General features: G+C 38.6%; 1 protein-coding gene across 2 annotated transcripts in view; it reads right to left on the bottom strand.

Annotated features, from left to right (window-relative positions):
- Positions 1-11,204: 11,204 nt before the first annotated feature.
- Positions 11,205-21,323, bottom strand: part of FHOD3 (formin homology 2 domain containing 3) — a 366,909-nt gene continuing 356,790 nt past the window's right edge. For both annotated transcript variants that reach the window (XM_062512765.1, XM_062512850.1), the window contains one exon: positions 11,205-11,599. In XM_062512765.1, the coding sequence (XP_062368749.1) occupies positions 11,517-11,599 (83 nt within the window). In that variant the 3' untranslated portion in view covers positions 11,205-11,516. The remainder of the gene's footprint in view (positions 11,600-21,323) is intronic.

Here is a 21,323-nt window from a genome sequence, read left to right as displayed (position 1 = left end):
TCCTTGTGGTTGTGGCAAAGTGCTGTTTACTCCTGCAGCCGTACTGAATGCAAGAATCCTTTGGTCTAGTTCAACATCAAACTCTTGGTAAGCAACCCTGACTAAGTATTATAGAAACAATTCTGTATCTAATGGTACTGCAGTCTACTCTGAAATGCATTCATCACCTGCAATGAATTCTTGGAACCTATTGCCAAAAAAAAAAAAAAAAAAAAAAGAAAGAAAAAAAAAATTGATAGAAACAGTAACATATGACAATGAGTAACTGGAACCTTTAAGCTGATGAAAGAGAAGGCCAACCATTTCCTACCTGGATTTAGAAACACTTCTCAAGAACTTATTCTCTTTGTACTCTGACTTTATGAGAGAACTACCCCTAAATACTGCAGGGATGGCAATGTTTTCAGAAACAGTATACCTTCAGTAAAGAATTTTTAAGAGCTTCCTGCTAGTTGTGGTCCTTATATGCAGAAAACATATTCAACAAGCAAGCCTGCTTTCTCTCCACAATTACACCCTTTTCATTGCCAAGGATAAAATTAAGCTGCTAACAGTCTGACTGGGGAGACCACAGAGCTCTTTGACTGTCATCTTCTTATTTCCTCTGATCAGATTTGGCAGCTGGGGATGAATTGTATTAAACTTCTGCCTGTGTCTGCTGACTCAAATACTTTACTGAGAGAGAATAACTTCATCAGGCTGAATAAAGAGTGACTGACATAGACAACAACCCCAGGTTTGACCAAAGTTTCTGTTAGTGAGATTCCTGGCTACAAGGGGAGTGATCAACAACACATTTCATTGAGCATCCAGAACCACTAACATCATCCCACTCCAACTTTTGCTTCCTTAGGCGAGCTAAATTTACTATATTTGCTAAACCCTCCTGGCTGTGTACTGAAGTACTTCTTACCAAGTTCTGGTCCAATTTAAAGCACACTTCATCCATCTCCACGATATTCAGCCCCCACCTGAGATGAGAGGGCTCTTTGTGCCCTCTTGCTGGGGCCAGAAGACTCTTTGGTATCTTGTCTGCATCTTCCAACTTGCTCTCACAAATTCCAGTAGCACTGTATCCTTTTTTAGCCATCCTAAGGGTACAAAATGCTACCTCAAGGAGCCCTAAGGCTACCTGATGCAAGGAAAAGAGAAGAGCATCTGTTACCAATGAGAATTTTTGGCTATTTCTGTGTCCCCTGCTGCTTCAATATAGATAATGACAACAGGAGTCACAGGCCACAAAGCTGACGATACTGAAGAAAGAGTCCAGTCTCTCTGAGCCCTAGGAATACAAACTCCTGACACAGACAGAGGTGCAACACCAGCAGAACCATGGACTATCCCATATACTCCAGTCAGGATTTTATTATAGCCCAACAAGAGGTGGTGCCCTCACTGTCACACACAGAATTTGTGATTGTCTGAAGGCATCAAGGCCAAAGAATTGTTTTGTTTTGTGAGCCATGCCTCATTTATGTTGCACTTACATTTTTGTTCACTTCAAGAAAGAAGTCTTGGAAATTGTCAAGTTCTTAAAACATACTAGTTAGTCTGCTTAAGGCAAATCCACTTAACAGCTTGTGTGATGCCCCCTTTCTTATCTTCTTTCTTTGTACATACATAGTGTCTGTTCCTCCTTATAGTGACACAGATCATAATCAATCCTCTTCTTCTTTTTATGTAGTTTAATAGAAAACTTCTCTAAAAGGAAGCCTTTCTTCCTTTCACATTCAGCTAAACAACCCCTTCCCAACCTTTCATCTCACTGCTGCATTTGGGCTTCGTTTAGTCCAATGCTTGAAATATTGCTGCTAAAATGATATCTGCACTTTTCTTTGTTGGGTTTGCCTGTATATCAAAATAATAATCTTGTTCTTGTCATTAAGGTCTTCCTTTGGTTTTTTTTACCCTATATTGTCAGTTTGGAATTTCCTTTCTGATACCCAAAGTACCTTCTACCAGTGTCCTTGATGCAGTGGGGAGTGCTCTTCGATGGAGTCTGAATTTTCATAGGTCTCTTAGTCCCTTTTACTGGGACTGTGTGAGCTTATGATATCTAAATACATAAGAAGTTAGGATGGTGGAAGGGAACACTAAGAATGTGTAAGAAATAGGTGCTGATCATTCTTCAGGAAATCCATGTCCCAGCGTATTAGATCTTCAGCCTTCTTGTTTGGAGAGTCAGGCTATGAAAGATACAAAGAGCAGTAAACCCTGCTACTTTCTATGAGTGTCAATCCCCTTTACCAATAAATACTCTCCAAAGTTAAACCACTCATATAACCATCTCATTTCCTTCCCACCTTGAAAAAAAATATGTTCTGAAGTCAAAATAAGAAGTTACCAGATTATAGAATACACTTGCATATTCAAAAATCCACTTATGCTGTGATATAAGCATAAATTGTATAATGCTGTTGAGAGGTATTTGAAAACATGGATATTTATCTGTTACATACCCTAATGTAAGCTACGCTCTCAGATTAACTAATATCAAGTAATCACACCTTTATGAATACCCTGATTACCTCTAGAAGGATTTATAGGATATTATCAAATAATAAGCTATTACCTCATCATTACGTGTACCAACTAAGTCTTTCCTGTCATAGAAAAGTTAAAAAACCTAAAGATGGTGGAAGTTAGCTTGGAGATTTGCATTTGCAGAAGTAACTATTAACATTAAGCAAAACTGGTTGACAAGAAACTTCTTAAGCCTTTAACTGAAACTTGTGTTTCTATTAGCCTGTCTACCAGTGCCTTTCTGTAAAGAAATAGTAAAAATTTTGTAACTGTTTCTACTGAAATTTTATTTTCCTGTGAGGAAATTTAATGGCTTTCACATTCCACAGGAAAAAAAATTGTAACTGACTGCCTCAGGTTGTTTTGTTTTCAGACTTTGCAGTGTTTTGGCTTCTAAAAAGATGTAGAATTTCCAGACTATATAATTTTGGATGCTAACTGTGTTTTGTCCCACATGCTTGTAATCTGAACACATTTGAGATAATTTCTCTGGAAACAAGGATTCATTCTTGGTTTTCAGGCTATGGTGTGCTGTCCATTCTTCAGAGAGCTTTCCCCTGTGTAACTGGTGAGGTTAAAATGATTTAGGGTCTTTTTTGCCAGAGAAGAAATTCCATTTTCCATTGAGTTTAAGATTCTAATAGTTATCTTTGGGGACTTGATTCAGGCTTGTTGAAGTCCATCAGGCTCTTTCCACTGCTCACAAAGCCAATATAATCAAATTTTCATTTGGCTTTGATCACTACTGCCCGATTTTCAATATACTTTCCTTATCATTATACTCACAGCTAGTTTTATTTAGATCAGAATTGTTGATATGAGGATAATTTAGATTTTTTTTTTATTAACCTGTGCAGCCATTGCTCCCCATAATTAATGCAGTACATCTGGGAGGTTGTTCATCTGTTCCAGACAGACCCATCTGAAGGCAGTCTAGTCCATGTTCAAATAGGTATCTTACCATTTTACAAGAAGAGTTTCTTTCTTTCTTGACTTTGCTATGAGGTCAATAATTTTCCGTACGTTTATGTGAGGAAAAAGTTTGTTGAAACAATATCCAGGGCCTCTTTTTAACAATAATTTTCCTTTGCTATATCTTGCCAAGATTATTTAAGCCTCCAAATGCATATTTATAGGAAGCCTGGACAGGAAGGAGGATTCTTTTTTTTAAGATCTCGTTCAAGAGTCTCAGTATTTCCTTGCTTTATTAAAAAGAAGAATTTTTACCCTGCTGTAGCTTTCAGATTCCTGGGAGAAATGTGTTTTCACAGGTTACTCCAAGGTCCATAGTACACATATTTACATCCAACAGGCAGCCATGGTGCATGCCTTTACAGTGGATAAACTCCAGAGGTGGATCTATTCCAGACCCTTTGTCATCTGCCGGCCCCTCACCTGAGCACTGCCAGGCTCTGGCAGAGTTTTGTGCTCCCTGTACCAGGGGTAACATTTCAAACCACTGCTGTAAAGCAAATGGAGAGCTCTTCCAAGACAGGCTTGGCTAATGCTGCCTTCAGATGGAACAAGCAGAATGTTTACTGGAGGCTATGACATGGCTTTGACTCACCCTTGCCTTCAAGTTTGCCCAGTTTCAAGCGCTGTGGATTTCACTGACAGTAATTTCCTTTGTTGCTTGTTAACTGGTGTTCTTGTATTAAGCACGGAACAAAGAAAGGAAAAGGCATACAAAGGCATACAAAAGTCAAGACTAGTCCTTTGGTCTGTTTTCTAGGCAGAAAGATCTGAACACTCATTAAGAGAGGGCTACAAACCTATTTGCAAGATTTTGGCATATGCTCAAAGCATTTCTGCTCATTGTAACACCAATAACAGAGCAGGATATGCCCAGGGATGTGTCCTGGGACACTGAAAGCATCTCGCCCTCTGCATTGCCAGTACACATCTTTTGTACAGTGACATGCTCCACAGTGTTTTGCAGCTACCTAACAAATTACAAGCTGTGGAACTGGCTCAAACAAGAGAGCAAGCCTGGTGGAGCGGTGGGAGAGAGGCTGATGTCAGAGAGAAATGGACTCTTAATCTTGGAAACTGAGAATCAGTATTGTTGAGCAGAATACCTCCTCAGATGGCTGAGGAGTCCTGCTCCTACTCAAAATTCACTCAAGAAAAGCTGTGGAGAGGCCCTCACTGGCATGACACTTCACGTAGGCTGTGTTCCTTTTGGGATTTCCCAGCAGAGGTCCATCTCATCAGAGAGATGCCAATACAGGCATAATCTTTCATTTCCTGCAAAGAAACGTGCAAGAGGTAAAGCTTTGAGAACAGCCTTTTCCCTTTTCCAAACTGCATTTCTATCAGAAAACTTGGAGAAGTTATGACAGGAAAAAATATTTTTTTTTTAGTCATGTGTTCTCAAACTGTTCTGAAGGGTTTATAAACCAGAGAATACAGCTTTGCAATGGATAATCTGCATACTTACTTGTTCCCTGACTACAGGCCAGAGGCTTCTCTGTGACAACATATGAGTTCTGACTGGGCACCAGGTCTGAAAAATATATGCATGCATTGTCACTGCACATCTGGAATTTAGAACTGCTAATGGATATGCTGTGATAGAAAAGTGTCTGGCCAATAAACTTGGTTTATATATTTATTTTAAAAAGCATTACCACATTTCTGGCTAGTAGCCTTTCATCCTCTAGACTTTACACCAGTGCATCTGGAATGCTAAGCAGCTCTTTCAGGGACGCAGCCATATCCCAAAAAGCACCTTTTTTATTTGAAATAACTTTAAAAACTAATTAAAAAGGAGGACGGCTTACATACCTAGTCTTGTGTATCAGATCCTATAATCTCAGAAACCACAGGTGAAAATTCTCTCTCAGACTCTCTGTCAGCCTACTTTATTTTCCAGGGTGCCACTATGAACATGTGCAGCTGTCTTTGAAAATATAGTTTGACCTCATTACATATGCAACTCAAAAGAGCAATTGTGAAAGCTTTTTTTTTCAGGAGTAGCAGTGGAAGTCTGAGCATTTTGAGTTCCTGAACGTCACTTTAACCCCCTTGTTACCATAGTCATTGAACCTACAGGCAGAGCTCAGCTCATCTTCTGTAGGGGCAGGGATGCCATGTTTGTCATCTCAGTCTCTCTCAAGAGCTGGGAAATAGCAGTAAATGAAAGCATTAGAGACCAGCAAAGAGAGAAAATTGCAAGACCAGTGCAATTGCAAGGACAGTGTTTCACATCTTGATGCAGAGGTAACGTGAAAAGCTTCCCCACATAGAGGTTGTCTTTCATCTTATTGATGTTTGCTTCTGGAAATCTCATACCTTTATGCTGTGCAGTCTGTGCACAGAGTATTTTTTGGGCAGGACCAAGTCCAAGCTGATGGCAGTGCCACGCATGTTTAAGTGAGGATTTGTAGGGCTGGAGTACTGAAAGCCTGGAGAAACAGAGACACATTTTCACTTTCCTCACTCAAGATTAGGAGTTAGGCTTAAACTAGGTGTAGAAGAAGCTTTTTATAATCAGGCCACTCAGGTGGCTTAATGGCAGCCGTTTTGATACCCACATGATGGCAATGCAGGTACATGGAGGATATGAGGAAAAAGAATTCACGCTCCTCCTTCCATTTTCCAGCCAAGCTCCCACGACTGGCTTCATCAACAAAACCAGAACCAGTCAGTGCTTTATAAAGCTTTATTGCAAGATGTGTTTACATAATGCTGTAAAGGTGAGCTTTTTAACTACTTATATCAAGAAATTTTGAACACTGGTCTGTGGTCAGTTTTCCATATTGACCCTGCATGGCACAGAAAAAAAAAACAAACCAAACCATAGGCTGTGATTCGATCTTTCCAGACAGTAAAGTGGGAAGAGTGGGGGAAGAGGCAGATAAAAATAAAATCCCCCCTAGTTTATACTAAATGTGACACTGCTTCTGAAGGATCAACACAAACAGTAGGTGAGCTTCGTGTGTAGTAAAATCTTAAAAGAGTAATTCAAGTTTCTTATGAAATAAAACAGAAACAAAAATGAATTTTCATGGACAATTAAATTTAACATAGAATGAATTCACCTAAAATTAGAAAACAACAAACAAAACAAAAAACTCAACCAAAATGACCTGTAGGTAATATCTCTGACCATGCATGGCTTGTTTTTTAAATTACAATTCACAGAATAACACTGCTGGAGAGCCTATTTTACACTATGCTACACAGAACATGGAAAAACATGAGTAGTGACATTTACACAATTTTACAGTATTTCTCCGTTGTCTAAGAAACACGTCCTCTTCTACTTTACATTTTTTTTACAATTCCCAGCTCACAAAAAAGGACATAAAATGCGCAGAGACAGTCTTTAAAAAGGAGAAATGCATCCAATGCTACAAATAAACCTCTTCTTTGACAGAAGCCTCTGTATTAGATAGTGATTAAACAAAATATATCTCTATCTGCCACTCAATGTGAAATGGAACAATTAGATTTTTTTTTTTTTTTTGGCATAAACATTGAACTATACATCTCTGAAACTCCTTGCTATTAAACTCCTTGCCAAAAACTTCTTGGGGGTCACAATGAGCCAGTTGCTGCCCCAGCTGAAGCAAAGGAAGGTGGGCCTTACATGCTGTTCAAATGTTTGTGAATGGTTTTCAATGGTTGCCTACAACCAAACATCTTCTCGTTCAAAAACACTTCAGTTTATTTTCTTTCAGGCATTTTTTTCTCCAGAGGAACATCAACAGTCGTATCCCTTCCAGCTTAAACAAGTGTTTCTTATGTCCTGCTGCTGCAAGCACAGAGCCACTATCTGACTGTCCCAGGGTCAGGCTGCCCAGCAGTGCACACTCAGCCTGCCTTGAAGGAGACGGGAGGATTGGAACATGTGCAGTGAGCTACAGGAGTGAAAAGGAGAGAGGAATATGCTCCTGCCAAACACAATGCCCCTGTGCATCCTTTGGATAGAGGCAAGCAGTGCCTTAAAGGAGGGTTTTGCTGTTCACTCACATCAAGACTGACTCAAAATTTCTGTTAAATTGGGATAACAACTCATATCTTGATATTCACGTGTGTTCACCTATTGCACTAAAGCCAAAGTCTTGTCTGTCTACAAAACTGATGCCTTATTTTGCTGTCAGAATCAACCACTGCAGAGATTCACTAAAAAAGGGTGACAAAAGAGAAAAAGAAAAAAAAAATGTATTTTTAAAACCATGTTTGAAGCTGCTTCCAGCATTTAAGGGAGAAAGAAAGACCCTCATTAAACTACCTTTTTTTTTTTTTTTTTGGTTGATTTTGGATTATGGACAAGGAACTATCAAACAGAAAGGCCATACATAGCAGCCAAGGGGCTATAAAACATCTGGAATCTATGAGCCTGGTGCCTGGCCTGACTGAAAGGTGAAGAGTGATGAATTTAACTTTTGTGAGGGATCTTTTACTCTCAAGTGTGGCACACAATCATTCCCTAGGCGTTTCTTCACTGCAGCCACACAACTGCGACTCAGCATTATCTCCACTTGGGAGTGAGATTATAGAAATTTGCATGCAGTCTACTTTTAAACATCAAGTGAGATGAAAGAAAATTAGGATAGCTTCCCTTTGGAGGTTATTTCATGTGCTAAAGTTTACCTCAGCATCCAGATCAGGAAGGCATTATAGTGGCAGTCAAACAGACACAGTGCTCTGGGCACTGCATTTGCAGGTGACTGTATCTATTGGAAAGGGAAGAGAGGTAGTTATTGTTTATTGTTATTTCGGTAGTTATATTTATTAAGTGTTTAAAAACAGCCTTCATGGATCTCTGAGTAAGAAATGGGAACATGTGTTACTACACTGTGTATCCAAGACTTTTATATTTGTCAGAAACCAATCCATATCTTACACAAAACTTGTCACAAAATAAGTGTTACATCCTTATGGTGGGCTCTTTCAATGATGGAAGAGCAGGCAGCAGCTCAAAACCTCACTAGACAGAGAGAAGCACACAGATATAATGAATTCCTCCACTTAGAAGTGGAATCCCCTAGTTAGATGAAGGGGAAAAAATGTTATTCCCACAATCAGGACATGCTGCCAGACTGAAGGAAATACTCCCACCTTACAGATTAGTCAGTCATTTTTATCAAGAACCAAAATGGAAATCTCTCTTATAGTTACTGTGCTAGACTATGCTTGATGATCTTGTTGCAATAAATGCTGAGGACAGTGGAATTTATCTGACTTCATACTACTGCATAAACAAGACCAAGTTACTCTTCAGAAAAGCTGCTATCAGTTTTTCAATAGAGAGCAGAAACAGAAAAACATACCATGGAAGAACTGAAAAGGATGAATCTGCTTCACATGTAAGACACATGCAGAGAATCTTTTTTTTCCCACTGAACTTACTCCAACTTATATTATTCCCATGTTCTCCTTGATAAGGAGCATATAAAATTTTGCACAATTTTTGCACAATTTGGGAAATACATGTGCCCGACTGTAAGGAATTAATCAGCTATGTTGTTTCAGAGACAGATGCTGTACTGTGATTAAACAAAACACAGATTTGTTCCCTGTTAGAAAGAGGTCACCAACAACCAAGTGGTCATCAATTTTGCACATTCAGCATATTTTAATTAAAATATTAATTTTTAAAGACTTTTTTTTAAATTTTGTCCCTTCAACCAAATCTAGGGTCTCTGCCAGCATACATGTACTTTGTTGCATTTTTGCTTTTTCTCTCTTTATCACTTAGCAAGTAGCACAGTTCAACATTCAGGGTGTCTTCCTCTTGCTTCAGACTTCAAACACCTCCACGAACCCCCATTACCTTCAGTTATTTGTTCTAAGCATCCTTGAGCAAGACTTTAAAAGTCCATAGTGGTGAGTAGCACATAAAGATCCACTTTAAAATCCAGATGTTCATAGGTCTTGCCTATTTTACAGGGAAATTAGTTATATGCCATTTCTGTTTCACAACCAGCTTCTTCCTTTCCACAGCCTTCAAATACATAACATATTGTATTGATTACCCAACTACTGCCTTCTTGTCTACTTGTAAAATTGGCTTTTTAACAAATTGAGGGGAAAACCACATCAAACTCAATGCTGTTATTAAGAACCATTGCTCATGAGTGACCTTTATTCCATGGGAGATCCAAGGCATTGGCAGATAAAGAATGAAATGTTACAATCAAGAGGGTGGACAGCATAGGCAGGATGTTCAGCCACAGGTCTCGCTGCAATGCTGTCAGCTGCCTGGCTCTGTCATCACTCGAATGCTGCACTCAAAGCAATGTGATAGATGACCATGGTTTCAAAGGTTTATTGTGTTTGGTTTAACTCTCTTAACAATCTTCAGTGATTATCCTGTCCTTAAAGAGAGCAGAGTAGAATACACTGGCAGTACCTGACCTGGGTGCCAGAAGCAAGACAGCTATGGCGTTAGGACCCCAGCATAGACTATAATTTAACTCTATTTTCCAATTGTGTTTTACAGCCAAAGTCGAACCCTGTTACCATGACTAAACTGCTGCAGTTCCTCACTTAAGCAGCTTGAAGAAAGTCTCAGCTGTTACTGCTGTCCAGACATACCCTTAATCTTTGAGGCTAAGGCAATGGAAAGAGACAGTCTTCTGCATCCTTGAGGATCTACTGGCCATATACAGACTTTGGCTTAAAAAGTTCCCTTTTATGTTATTGTTGCTTGCAGTTCTCTTCAAAATACTTCAGCACTGGCTGGGGTGACTGTTCAATTCACTATCACTGCTGTATATGTCCCCCACTTAAAGGCAGATGAGTTGACTAAAGGTTCTTCAAACATGCTGAGGGCAGTTACAGAAGTCTATTATAAAACTGTGAGATAGGGGCAAATGTAATGGAGTTGTTTACTGTGGTATCCACTCCACTTGTATCAAGGATAATCACAAAAAAATCAGTAAAGAACAGCAAAAACACAGGGCTTGTTTAGCAGGGATATTTCATATTCAGATTCATTAAATTGAAATAAAATCACCACCACATTATCTTGCAGCAGAGAAAAGCAGCATGAAGGGCACAGGCAAGTGAACAAAACTTCTTGATCTTAGCATCCGAATGCATTTGTCGAGTATGTAAAATTGTTGATGTAGATCTCTCTGAAACTGTACAAATGCAGAGTACAACCACAGCTCAACAAGAGGGAGGAATGGTGTTCTCTCCTCTGTATGCATGTAGCTATGTACTGTATGAGTGTACATTAATGCACAGGAATTCAGGATCCTGAACTCTCCATTTGTATTGCAGGCCATGGCCTGCCCCACAGGGTGAATCACACTGAACAGCACTGAGTTCCTGCAAAAAAAGACATTCTTTTCCTCCTGTCCAGGTGGCACAGTAAGGCCCTACAGTGGAAATCATGGTCCAGCTGGCTTCAGCAAAAGCATGATTTCACACAATGACTGCATATGTACAGATACATGCACACATGTCCACACATTCATTCTGTACATATACAAAAGTATACATACATTTTTACATTCTTTGGTGGCAAAATAATAAAACACCCAATAAACACAGGGTTACAGAGACTGTCCATTTTTGCTTAATGAAACTGCTTGAATAAAATTTGGGTTGCTGTAACAGGAGTTATTTTGCCTCTTTAAGGACTGTTCCTTGCATTGACAAAATGCCATACATTTACAATTACTAAAACAGGGCACAAGGAAAGCCAACATTAACACAGCTCACATAATGACAGATAACTCAGAGAGCCCCCTCCTACCCACATCAACACACCATGAGGAGAAGAAGCCATGTGCTTTCACTTAGGAACACTCAAATGCTTCCTCAGTTACCGTCTGGATGTCATGCTGAGCTGTTGCACACCCTTCTTCTGCCCTGGATGTGGGGTTTTGCTTTTTGTTGCTTATTAAAATGGAACTAACAGAGGACAGGACGTTGGGAGCAGCAGAGGAGGCTGGCAGTTCAATGCCACGCTGAAGGGTTCTCAGCCCGTGTGCTTCAGATGAACAACTCTTCTTGTTGCCACCTCTGGGATGTCAAACCTGCATCTCAGAAGTGCTGATGAGGCCCAGTGCTTTGGCTTCTTCTGGTGTTAGCCCACTCTTTAGTGTCCTTCTCACTGCACAGTCATGAATTCCAAAATCAGACAAAATAAAAAAAACAAAACGAAAACAAAAAAAAAAACAAAAAACCAAACCAAAACAAAAAAACAACAAAGAAAATGCAAACAATTAGAATTGACAATTACACAAGACTTTCAGCTGCAAAAACCCCTGCTAACATGCACGCTCAATCAAATCAAAAGTTGCTACCTATTTTGGGCCTCAAGTTCAGAAACACTAAGTTATGCCCTAAGGCAAATTCATGGGAGCATCAACAGCAACTCCAAACAGTCAGGCAAAAATACATTTGTTATTTCACATTTAGTCAACAAAAAGTTTTAAGGAAAAATACCCCAGGTTTTTAAAACCTTTTTTTTCCTCAGAAATTGTATCAGTTGATTTTCAGTCCATAGAAAGTATAATCTGCCCCATTATTTTATAATTTCATATGATTTTTTTAAAAGAGCTTTGGGATCTTTAAAGGGATCTATTGAATTTATCACTATTAAATCCTTTGAGAGTTTTTAAATGTGTAAAACCCTTCCCTCCTAAAGTTAAAAGACTATAAACATGACCACTTTATAGTTTATTAAAATCATTAAAACTACTGTTTTCATAAATGCTCCCCTTTCTTTTGTAATGTTCCCCAACCCCAGTGCCATTTGTGTCATCTTTGCTATTGTTAGTCTGCAGCATTTTAAGTGAAGTTAAATAATAGATCTAAACCAAAATCATATTTCTTGATTTTCCATAGAGCGTTCTGAACTTCAGCCCCTGACAAGAGTTTTAAAGTTTGTGATTGCCTTTTTCATTCAGGAACAAGTGACTGTGAGACTGCAGACACTGAGCATCAGCGTCCTCCTAGTTTTACTGGCGCTGACTTTCAGGTGGATGAACTTTAATTCAAGACACAAGTGGGGTGTTCACACTTTAATGTTCCTCAAGTACAAAATGCATATTGAGAGGTTCAAGCTGCATGCAAAGCATAAATAGTGACTTAATATTGAACAGAATATATTTGGGGCCTTGAAACAGTGAACTTTAGAGGAAACTAATCTTAGAGAAACCAATTGCAAAGAGTGGTCAAGGAGTTCTGGCATCATTTAGCACAATTAAGATCTCTCATTTACTGAGATATCCAGTCCAAATAACTGAAACTGGGTGGTCACACTCAAGGGCTGAGCAGGAGTGAGAGAAGGGAATGGATTGGCATAGAAAACAAGGGGATAAGATAAAGGAAGAATATGGCATATCTGAACATTTGATACCATGCAGGTTGATTGAATGGGATCTATGTTTGATTGTCAAACCATTTTCATCAGTTGCTCAGGTTAATCAAATGAGATGGGAATGTCACATTTCAAGTTCCTCCATTATCAAACCCTTACTTGAAAACTTTTTTTTAAAGCTCACTCCTTTTTCCTGGATTATTTGTATTATTAAACACCCACCAGGGTATGCATGACAGCCTTTTAGGATACCCAGTTTTTCCTACATTAATGATCAGCAGCATCTCCAAAGTTTACCAATACTTGTCTTAAAGCACTGCAAATTTAAATGAAACTGACAAAGCTAGGTTTAAGAAAGGCCAAAAAAGTACTGCCAGAAGAGAAACAAACTTCAGAAAATGCTCTTCTCCTTGGTGAAGAATACCCAACAGGACTTTTGAGTCAATTCGTATCACTGGCACTCTTTCTGGCTTCTCAGGTTTATTATCCAAAATGTCCATGGTGACAAGTGTTAATTTCTAGACATATGCTGTGGAATACCTTAGGATCTTAAGGTCTCAGTGAATCACCCAATGCTTATTTCTGTATCAAAAATGAACTGTATGAGGAGTGGAAGAAAAAATCCAAGAAAGCTGCAGCAGAAACATTTCTGTCACATTAAACCTAAGGATTTCTCTGTGTATTCGACCTGCTTAGCTGCCTGCACTGCCTCTCCCCTGAATGCTTTTTTTCTTTACCCTCTGTAACATCAACAGCCAAACATGGACTGTTGCTTGTTTGGCCACCAGACAATAGTGTCATGCTAAAAATACAGGAGACCAAATTTTCCCAGGGTGGTTGTCTAGATGACATTACATCTTCCCACTGATTCAAAATGAACCAGAAAACCAAATGCAGGATTAATTTCCTCATTTTAGATGCTTCTGCAGAAGTGTCAAACCAAATGCATTCAGGACTGCACTCACACATAACCCTGATTCTCTCTGACCACTCACTCACTCACTCACTCACTCACTCACTCACTCACTCACTCACTCCTCACTCACTATTTTCAAAGTGAGCACATTAATTGCTGTAAAACAAAGCTATTTTTTCTTGTCAGATAGGAAGAGAACAAATTCTCATTCCTGTTGGTAAACACTTCACAGGAACTGATGTACTAACACTGGTTAGGTATTGGACTCAGCTAAATTCTGCTCTTATTTATTATATGATAAATCTAGAACAACCTTCTTTAGATTAGGACAATTGCTACTGCACAAATAATTGAGCTGAGACTCTATTTAACAACTGAAAAAAAAATGAGTGCCTCTGTAACTTCTACCAAGCAGAACACAGTTTAAATTCGTCCATCAGCCTGAGTAAGAGAATTACTAGTCCACTAGGAAAATGGATCTACAATAACATATAGGTTTCTTTGAAGAAAACTACAGGAGTTTATATTCAGAAACCATAATTAGGAGTTAAAATACTATGGTAGAAACCATCTTCATGGAAAAGCAAGTAGTCTTCTTTATGTTAAACAAGATAAATCTCTGAATCTCCAGACACCAACCTATCGAACATACTGAAGTATTAGACTGACAGCATTTTGCATTAACCCTCTGATGACTGAAGAAAAGAAATCCTGTATGTAGCAGGGAGTAAAGATGAGTATCCTGTTCTGGGTTTGCTGTATGATTCACACAAGAAGTTTGGAGACCAACCCCACACTTGTATTTTTTGTGCCACTGCAAAACAAGCAGGAATGACAATACTCAATGAATTGCTGGGATATATGTAGCTAATCATACAAAACGTCCCTTGGATCTAACTTAGCTCTCCTTTAATACAGAGAATGATAACTTGAGTTTAAAATATTACTGTAACTTAAGGTATAAAGGCCAACAGGAAAAAAAGAAAAAAGAAAAAAATAGGAAAAAAGAGCTACAAACAATGCAGAACTTTGGTGGTCATAATGAGATTGTCAAGAAAATAATAAAAAGCAAAGATGTAAAGAGTATTTTCAGTGACAGAATGATTCCCGTAGAAACTGATGGCTGCTGACTGGTATGAACTAAGCATGTGGGGCCAAATGCTGCAATATACTGTGGCTACTGGCAAGATTAAAGCTGTCCACCATCAACAGGCAACTGGAAGGATAACAGAACCATGATAGAAGGATGACAGAAGCATGGTCCAGACTCAGATGAGGGAATTCTTAACCCTAAAATGCAACAGGCCAGTCTGACACAAATGAAGCCACTTAGTTTTTGAAGTATTATACACTTACAGAGATGAAAGAAGTTTAATAGAGGGTTTCTTCACATAACAATTGTATGTGTATGCATAAATTACATTTCCTCATCTGAAGATACAGAGGATGGGTGCACCATACATGGCAACACAAGTTCCAGCCCCACAATTCTCTGCACTGACTTGTTGAATATGGAAGCTTGTGGGCGATGAAACCAGAAGAAAGCTGAGTTATCTGCAGGAGCCAAAACTGCTGTGGGAGGTGGGTGAACCTTGTCTTGACATCCTCAGTTGTTTGTCTATTTCCTCGTAAAGCTTGGTAGGGCTCCTCTACTTTAGGTCATGAACATGTTCTGTCATCAAAACTGAATGCAGGGAGATATTTTCCTTCTGTGTTTTACAGACAATGCAAAATTACATTTCTCAACCTAGATCTTCACTCTCCCTGCTTCACTGAACTTTGTCATGTCTCTAACTGGACTAGACATAATATCTTGGATTGTAAATTTTTGGCTTGCTGCAGATCACATTAAGCTGAGTTATGGAATGTATTTTGGAGGCAGTGACAATAAAAATAAGACTTTCAAATGACCTTTTAGGTTCTTCAAGAGATTTTTAAAACATTTGCTAAAGAAACATAACATAGAGAGAAAATAACTTTTTCTCTTGTCACAAGCAAAGCCTGCTGAGATCCCATAACCAAGAAAGTAAATGTTGTTTTTCTGGGGTTAGAGGGTATGATACTCTTTGTTAATAATGAAATCTAGAATTCTATTTGATATGTTGGCAGAATGCAGTGTGCTTATAATGAACTCAATGACTTTGACTCTGCCTATTGGGTCAAAATTTACAGAGATACACAGCCCTCACACTATGATGGAAAAAAAGAGTAAATCCTGAAGCATAGCTTTGTCAGAGAATATAATTATCTAGGGTTTGGTAGTTTTTTTTAAGAGCAAATAGCAGTTCTAATTTCCTCTCTCCCTACATTTTTTTTTAAAGATTCAACAAACAGTAAAGATCAGTCTGGCTGGCGCCATTTATTCTTGCATTTGCAATGTTTTTTGGCATGTGTGTCTACATTTGTGTGAGTCACTTGTAAAGCAGAATAGGTGTGACCATTCTCCTGCTCTGGCAGCCACAGAATGAGTGCCATTCCTGCTACAAAGATGTGGCAGCCACAGAACTTTTCCTCGGTGCCAGCTGCAAAGGTAAAGCAGCTGCAAGTTGCTGATTTGGAATAAAGAAAATCCAAGTGGCTGTAAATTACACAGTGAGGACAGCAGGAAGGGAACATTGTAAGAGACAATACAGGCCAGCTCCATCATCTCATTTCATTTCATGTATATTAGTTTTATTTTTCTGTTACCTATCCACATCCATACATCTACTCTATGTTCTCATATAATTACATTTAACATATTGTCTTGGACTTTAGTACATTGAGTCCAGCAATGGCAATTTGCAACTTAAAAGTTCAATCCAGACAACCTTGCTCATATTTTCTTATTTTAATCCTTGTCATATTTTTATGCCACTGTCTATATAAGTTATGTTTAATTATGCATATATCATTGCTTAATATGAGTAGGCCTAAATGCTTAATAATGTGTAGCAATTTTCTTACAGAGATTTGTAGGTGAATTTTTGGAATATATCACACACTTCTCTGAAGAAGTACAGACAACTGAAATGTGGTCTTTGTCTGGGTCACACACATAGAAAGTTCTCGGAAACAACATATTATTTATTATTATTATTCTGCAGCTTTGCTTTGAGTCCTGTCAGCATATCATAGATGGCAGAAGTCTCTCCAAACAAGAAATTTAGTAGGTCACAACCATTTCTTGGTGTAACTTATGGTGGCTGTGACATAAAGAGGAGTCTAGCAGTGGGAAAGGACAAACTAGCACTTCATAAGGAAAGCTAAATTTGTCTTTCATCTCCAGGTGGCTTATGTTATAGGGAACAAAAAGTAACATTGCTTTAGAGAACCTGGGCTGCATGAAGAACATACGGGTTTTCAAAGTAATATTTAACATGTAGTTGAAACTGTTAAAGTTTCTAACTTCATGTATTTCACAGATCATCATTTACACAGTCCTAACAGTAAAGCAGAAAAGATTTAACTCCTTCCTTGAAAGCCTTCTATGACAAAATCCCCTTAATTTACATTAATTCCACTATGACGAGTTACTTCTAAAAGCAATCCTGCTGCCACCTCTTTCATAATTTCTCCCACTTAACTTCACCAGTCAGAAGTGATGCCACTAATAATAGGCAAAGCATCAAGAGCATAAAGCTCACCAGCAACCAAGGCTGCATGTCTGAGTATATAGTGAGTCATGACTAAGTCACTATATGCTATTTTGAAGACCTGACTATGCATTATCAATATACAGGTTGAAAAAATACAGGAGATGGGATACAAAAAGTAAATCATCTAACACCATTCATCATCTGGAATTTTAAAATGACCCACTAAGGGGGTTTATCAAGATCTGAACACAGAGATGTCTCTTGGAGAGTGACTTGGCAGAGGAGTGTGACCAAGCTTGAGCGCCTGGGTTCTGTGGAATGCAAATTAACTATTGACATTAGGAATCCATGCTGGGGAATAAAAGAGTAAAAGGCAATCTCTCTATGAGCCCATCAGATGAAAAGTAACTATTATCAAAACAATCTTGTAAATTCACTAATCAGATGGTGTTTTTCTGCCTAGAGAGAGCCATATATCTATATCCATCTACATCTACATCTACATCTACATCTACATCTACATCTACATCTACATCTACATCTACATCTACATCTACATCTACATCTACGTCTACATCTACCTCTACATCTACGTCTATATCTAATCTATTATTTCTTGGTCATAGTTCTGGGGAAGATAAATGCAAAATATCTTTTTGTGAAACGTTTTTGTTCATCTTCTAATAGAGATTTCCCTCCAAACACTTCTGACACTCGTGTCCAAGCAAATCCCTGCCTTCCCAGCTCCTCCTGCTAATCTCCTTGGTAGCAGCAGAGGGCTCCCTTTGGCAGCTGTGGCAGCGCTGCGCTCTGGAAAGCCAGGCAGGAGATCGTGTTTCTTTGCTGAACTTCTTTAGAAAGGCAGTGTGAAAAGATGCCCTGTGCCTCTCTGCCTTCTCTTGCACTCAGATGAGGTGCTTTCCAGAAGAACTCGGTGATTTTGTCAGCCTGCAGCTCACTGCCGCCGAGCTCCTACCAGGAGGCTGAAAGTCATGCTCTTTCAGGAGAGAAGGATAATGCAAATAAGGAATAAATTTCTGACTGGATAAAAATTTGCAAGTCACTTTAATACTGAGAGAAAGCAAACTAGATACTTATCCTATTAACTCTGGATTAATGGTGTGCAACTCAACTATCCATATTTTAAAAATAATTAAAACTCCCTACTTTTGGGAATTAATCCTGTGACAAGAATTCAAAAGCTTCTACCTGAAAAATACATCAGTTGAAATCAGAGGACAACATAGATGAATTCACTGATGCAGTGAATGGCAAACTGGCAAAAGTGAAAACAACAATTTGTATCTCCTGTAAGATGCAAACAAATGGAATAAAGTTATTTTCTCTTCCTGCTGAACTGCAGTTGAAAAAGTAGCAAAACTGTGTACCATAATGGTACTTATATAGATGTCAATGCCAATATGCCGTGACCAAGGAACAGGAACAGCTTTTTTCCCTACATATAATACTGATAGCACTTGCTCTTTATCAGCTGCTTATCTCCTGCCAGTTTCCCCTGCATTACCTTCAGCTTACTCTCCCCTGAAATTAAGGAAGTGCCACCTGGCTAAGAAGAGATGGCCAGAGAGATTCCAGCACTTGTAAGTCCTTGTCTAGAAGCCCACGGGAAGTGGCATTTGGTTCTCCCAGTGCTGGAGACACAGCACAAGGAGGTTCTGCCTATGCTGTCAGATCCGGGGGGGGACACTGGCTCCACCTGGACAGGAACTTAGTTCCATGAGGTGACAACCACTCTAAAACCACCTGGGATCACCCATTGTAGCAGCAGTTCTCTCCTTGCTCCTACACCACGCCCTTTGTGCTTGGGTTGTAATGTACATGTACATGTGAATATTTGTGAGGTGTTCATCTCTCTCTTCTCCCTGCGAAGTAAAATAAACAGGGATAAAGGATACGTAGTTTTGTAAACACTGAATATTTAATTCTGACTTCCCATGTCAATGTGGGACTGACTTCTCGCCCCTTTCTCAGTTGCTGTATTACAACAATGCTCCACAGTTTTAAGCAAATAGTACAATCCAAAAAATCTCTAATAGGGGTACAGGAATCCAAAATCAAGTTCAGGAATGTACATATTTGTGCAGGTTAGGATAATTTGTTCCGTGACCTCTATTAAAAAAAAAAAAAAAACAGAAAAAAAAAAAGCTGGTTCAATCAGAAAGTTTGAGGCTAGGAACCCCAAAAGAAATAATTCTATCAGAATAATACTCATTTTAGAAATGACTCACAGTTTCTGCTAAAATAGTGACTGCAAAACAAATTTAAGCCTCTTTTACAAGCAATTTTTTAAACAGGTATTTAAACCAACCTTTCAAAAACCCTTTTGTTTTGAAGGCTACGTGATGCAGAACTGTACAGGATGATTGCATGTTCCCTCTACAGCGCTGGGACCTGGCAAACACTCTTGAACAAACCCTGAGGTATGAGAGATATGGACTGAAACTCATGGAGACTGCCAATTAAAATACATAGGTACTATACATTCGAACATGCAAAAAGTAGAATGTCTACCCCTACCTGTCAAAATCAGAAATCTTAAAAGAAAGCTCTTAAAAAAACCCATAACACACATTGTAAAGCAGAAACTGAACACTTATAACTAAATGTGTGTCAACTTAGAAATTGTATTGATGTCAACATCACAATCACGTATGCCATCAATTACAACAGACAAAACTAAAAACATGGAACCAGCTATTCAGCCTCAAGATTTAAATAAATCTACAACTATCAAAACTCATGGTAAGTCCTATGGGTTACACAACTACTGGCTAATGGTTATGTGAACAGAACAACAGGTATCAGTGGCACTTAGACAAAGGTTGGACTTGATGAACTTGGAGGTCTTTTCCAACTGAATGATGCTGCGCTTCTATGATCCTATGTCTCCTGTTTGCTCTCTTACAGCTGTAGGATGTTGATGTTGGCCTCTGGCATAGATGAGATAGGGGACTACTGAGACCTCATCCTGATCAGATACATCAGTTTCTAGAGCTTACTGTGGTCTAAATAAAATGGTATTTATTATTAATTCATTAACTGCTATTAATAATTTAAATTAATTGATTTTGTTTTTATATCATAGATCATGGAGTCTTATTCTCCTACTTTTCCACAGATTTTGCCATCCTAAGGATGGAAGAATGTATTACTTAAAATACATCCAAGATTCAAGCCAAGCTATCTTGGCATCTAATGGAGATGCCAGAGCTCTAAATGCTTTATCTCACATTCTGTTCTCATTCGATAATTACATTTTTTTTAACCATGTATTGGCCTTCTGAAGGCTCAGTACTTTGTGTAGGGACAAACAGACTTTGATACTGAATATCATCAGTCATACATTTTGTTTTTCTAAATGCAAAGAATGGTTCCTAAATATGCATCACAGATTACTCTGCCCTGTACTCTAACTCCCGATAGGATCCAGCTACTCAAATCCTAAATAATTAATTGAAAATTCAAAGTAAACTTGTTTGCCTTTAAAGCATTTTGTATAGTCTTTCTTCTTGCAAGGTTTTAATTTTTTTTTTAAAGTATAATTTCCATTAACTCCTGCTTTTAGTCAGGCTATAAATACCAGAAGAACAGTCTCCCTCCTGGTATTTTGGCACTTCTGTACATTTTCAAAGCCAGAAAAAGTGAGTGCAGAGACATGGAACTGAAAAATAATGAAAATAACAAAGAAATTGTGAAGAAAAAGTTAATGTACCCTAGGAATGCTCAACAAAAAATATGCACCTTCAGATTCAAATAGTGTCCCATGGCGTACTTTGCTTACAACATGTTTATTCCAAAGCAGCACTGCATGTGATACTAAAACTTGTCTAAAGCTGGTCTCCATGCCTGGTCCTTTGGCAGAGCTCTTGCCCACACTGTAGCACCTGATGACACCAGGCTAATTCCTATTTCACTTTTATAGCATGAAATACCTGACCTAGGATGTTCTGTAGCTAAATTTAATCCACCAGCCCTGAGTCTACTTGTCTAGGATTCA

The sequence above is a fragment of the Cinclus cinclus genome, chromosome 1 (assembly GCF_963662255.1).
Source record: "Cinclus cinclus chromosome 1, bCinCin1.1, whole genome shotgun sequence".
Classification (NCBI taxonomy): Eukaryota; Metazoa; Chordata; class Aves; order Passeriformes; family Cinclidae; genus Cinclus; species Cinclus cinclus.
The sequence above is the reverse complement of the archived record's forward strand: the minus strand, read 5'-3'. Positions and strand labels throughout refer to the sequence as shown.